The following is a 3,120-nucleotide window of genomic DNA, read 5'->3' on the forward strand; positions in this document are numbered from 1 at the left end:
GTCATCTGTTACCATGTTCCTAAGAGGGATGAGCACACAGAGTCCGGTCATCTCTGTTCCTAAGAGGGAGGAGCACACGGATGAATGGCTGAACTAAAACCTGCAGAAAGATTATGCACAAAAGTTAATTCTCAGTGGAGATACAGTTCAGTGGTTGAGGCTTTCAGTTCAGTCTCTAGGCAATGACAATAGTAATAATAATGACAGCAGCACTTATTATTCAGTTCTGTCAATAACAATAGTAAAATAAGGACAGCAGTACTTGCTGAGCATGGTACTGTTTCCATGCCTATGATCCCTGAACTTGGGAACCAGAAGCAAGAAGAGCTATAGTTCACATACCCTCACTGTAGAGCAGCTCGAGGCCAGCCTGAACTAAGTGAGAAGAAAATGGAGAAGAGAAAAGAAAAATAAAAGGCCATCCTTCATTCCCCCCCTCCTTTTTTTAACCTTTGGGAGGACAGGGTGAGGGAGGTGTGGGTACATGGTGTGGTGGTTTGAAGGTAAATGGCCCCCAAAGGGAGTGCCACTATTAGAAAGTGTGGTCTTGTTGCAGGAAGTGCCTCACTGTGGGGGTGGGCTTTGAGGTTTCCTGTGCTCAAGAAACTCATAGTGAGACAGGCTACTTCCTGTTGCCTGCAAGATGTAGAACTCTCAGGTACCTCTTCAGTACCACACTGCCATGTCCACTGTGATGATAATGGACTGAGCCTCTGAAACTGTCGGCCAGCCCCAATTAAATGTTTTCCCTTATGAGAGTTGTCATGGTCATGGGGTCTTCACAGCAATAGAAACCCTAAGACACATGGTGTAGATCTCACTTTTCACTTTGTTTGAAAGAGGGCTTCTTGTTCATTATTTCATACTTTCGGCTGGCCTGCGAGTTTCCAGGATGGTTGGATTGTCCTTCATCTGCCTTCTATCCCACTGTGGGAACACTGGAGTTACAGACTCACGTGAAGAATTCCATTAAATCCTGTCCACACTTTGAGGGTGCCTGGACTAAGCCCCTAAAGTGAAGCTTCTGAAATGACTAACAGTGGCTGTTCAAAACCTTTGTAATTGTTCTTTCTTTGTGTGTTCTACAGAGATGGTTGTCCGGTAGTGCCTAGTTCAACAAGATCTGCGATATCAGCATCCAAAGTCTCCAAAACCAATGGTATGACACATTTACTTTGACAGAGTTTACAGAGAGGTGGCTTTGTCCCTGGACAGCAAGTTGGATACTGTCACTAAACTTTTCCTTAACTTCCTAGAATGTTTTGCATGATCTAAGTGAAAATACTCTATTTAAGTTACAACATCTCTGAAACTCAGTCTGTATTAGAAAATAGCAGAGCAGAAATGTATATCCAGTGGACTTGAAGGTGTAAGCCTGTGTGTCCCCAGAAAGCCCCCTGATGCTTCTATAAGCCTCCCTTTCCTGTCAGTAAAGCGTTACTAGTGTCGGCCTACTGAGGTTCTAATGAGGCATGTAAACCACTGGGTGACTTATGCAGATATCAACAGAGAATCTCCTCTGGGTTAGGGACCTGTAGGGCATTGGGAGTTTATCAGTGTGCAAGCAAGTATCTATCTCACATGTTAGCATAATGACAGAAACACGAGGAGAGCCGTAGCAGCACTTTAATGCTCATTTGGACTAAGCATTCCTTCATAGCAGTACACAGTGAAAGAGAAACTGAGGCACTGAGAAGCTTTATAACTTTGCCCAAGCCCACTGTCTTAGGGTTTCTACTGCTGTGAAGAGACACCATGACCATAGCAACTGTTACAAAGGAAAACATTTGGTTTGGGTGGCTTGCTTACATTTCAGAGGTCCAGTCCATTGTCACCACGGTGGAACATGACAGTGTGCAAACAGACATGGTGCTGGAACAGTAGCTGAGAGTCCTCACATCTGCAGGCAGCAGGAAGTGGTCTGAGACATTGGGTGGTATCTTGAGCACATATGAGACCTCAAAACCCGCCTCCACAATGACACACTTCCTCCAGCAAGGCCACACCTCCTAATAGTGCCACTCCCTTTGGGAGCCATTTTCTTTCAAACCACCACACACACAAAGTTAATGAAAACTAAGTTCAAAATTTAAACCCAGAAAATCTGACTCCTACTTTGTTGAGGGAGACTGCTTGTTCATTCCCAGCCACTCAGACCCGAAATAATCACACAGACTATATTAATTAAAACACTGCTTGGCCTTATTAGCTCGTGCATATTTCTAGCTAGCTCTTACATCTTATCTCTGTTAATCTGTGCATCATCATGAGGTCATGGCCTACTGACAAGGTTCCACAACACACCTGTGTCCTCCAGTGGCTACATGGCTTCTCCTGATTCTGCTTTCTTTCCTCCTCTCTCTGCTTGGGTTTCCTGCCTTGCCCTATTCTGCACTGCAATAGGCCCAAAGCAGCTTCATTATTAACCAGTGGTATTCATAGCATACAGAGGGGAGTCCACATCACCACTTACATAATCAGAACCTACAAATGTAGCTTTGATTGCTGATGCTGAGAGAGTTAGTAGGCACAGAGGAATGGGAGTGAACTAGAGTGCTATGAACTGTGTGTACTTCGTACAGAGCCTTTCATGTTTGAAGAGAGTAACATCTGAATGCCAATGGCAGCTACTTGAAACCATGACATTGTAATTTGTCTCCTAGAGTCAAAGGTCCGTTCCCTGCTCTCCATCAATTTATTTCAAGCAAACACGCTCACAAAACACTTCCTGCCTGCCTGTCTGTCTGTCCAGGCCTGTTTGTCTATCCAGGGCCTCTCTGACTGACCAGGCCTGTACCCTGTGGAAACCACCTCTGTCTGCTGTCTGGCTCAACTCTCATGGAACTTACTTCTGTGGTACCAAGAGAGGAAGCAGTTAGAAAACAAAAGGGGAGGCTGTAAATGACTTACCTATGATGTTTTAGGATATACTGGCAGGACTTTTGGATCTAGCACCTTGTTATTGATAGGCCTCTAAAATGACTAAATGACTTTTCCTGGAGTTTTAAAATGTTGCTTTCAAAAAAGAAGAGACCAGCCGGGCAGTGGTGGCGCACGCCTTTAATCCCAGCACTCGGGAGGCAGAGGCAGGCGGATCTCTGTGAGTTCGAGACCAGCCTG

At 45.0% G+C, this 3,120-nt stretch overlaps 1 protein-coding gene across 1 annotated transcript in view; it reads left to right on the forward strand.

The window, feature by feature from the left end:
- The window catches only part of Ptpn13 (protein tyrosine phosphatase, non-receptor type 13), a 191,552-nt gene that overhangs the window by 158,501 nt on the left and 29,931 nt on the right, over positions 1 to 3,120 (forward strand). The window contains exon 36 of the mRNA XM_013350866.2: positions 1,089 to 1,159. Within this exon, the coding sequence (XP_013206320.1) occupies positions 1,089 to 1,159 (71 nt within the window). The remainder of the gene's footprint in view (positions 1 to 1,088; positions 1,160 to 3,120) is intronic.

Source organism: Microtus ochrogaster, linkage group LG1, assembly GCF_000317375.1.
Source record: "Microtus ochrogaster isolate Prairie Vole_2 linkage group LG1, MicOch1.0, whole genome shotgun sequence".
Classification (NCBI taxonomy): Eukaryota; Metazoa; Chordata; class Mammalia; order Rodentia; family Cricetidae; genus Microtus; species Microtus ochrogaster.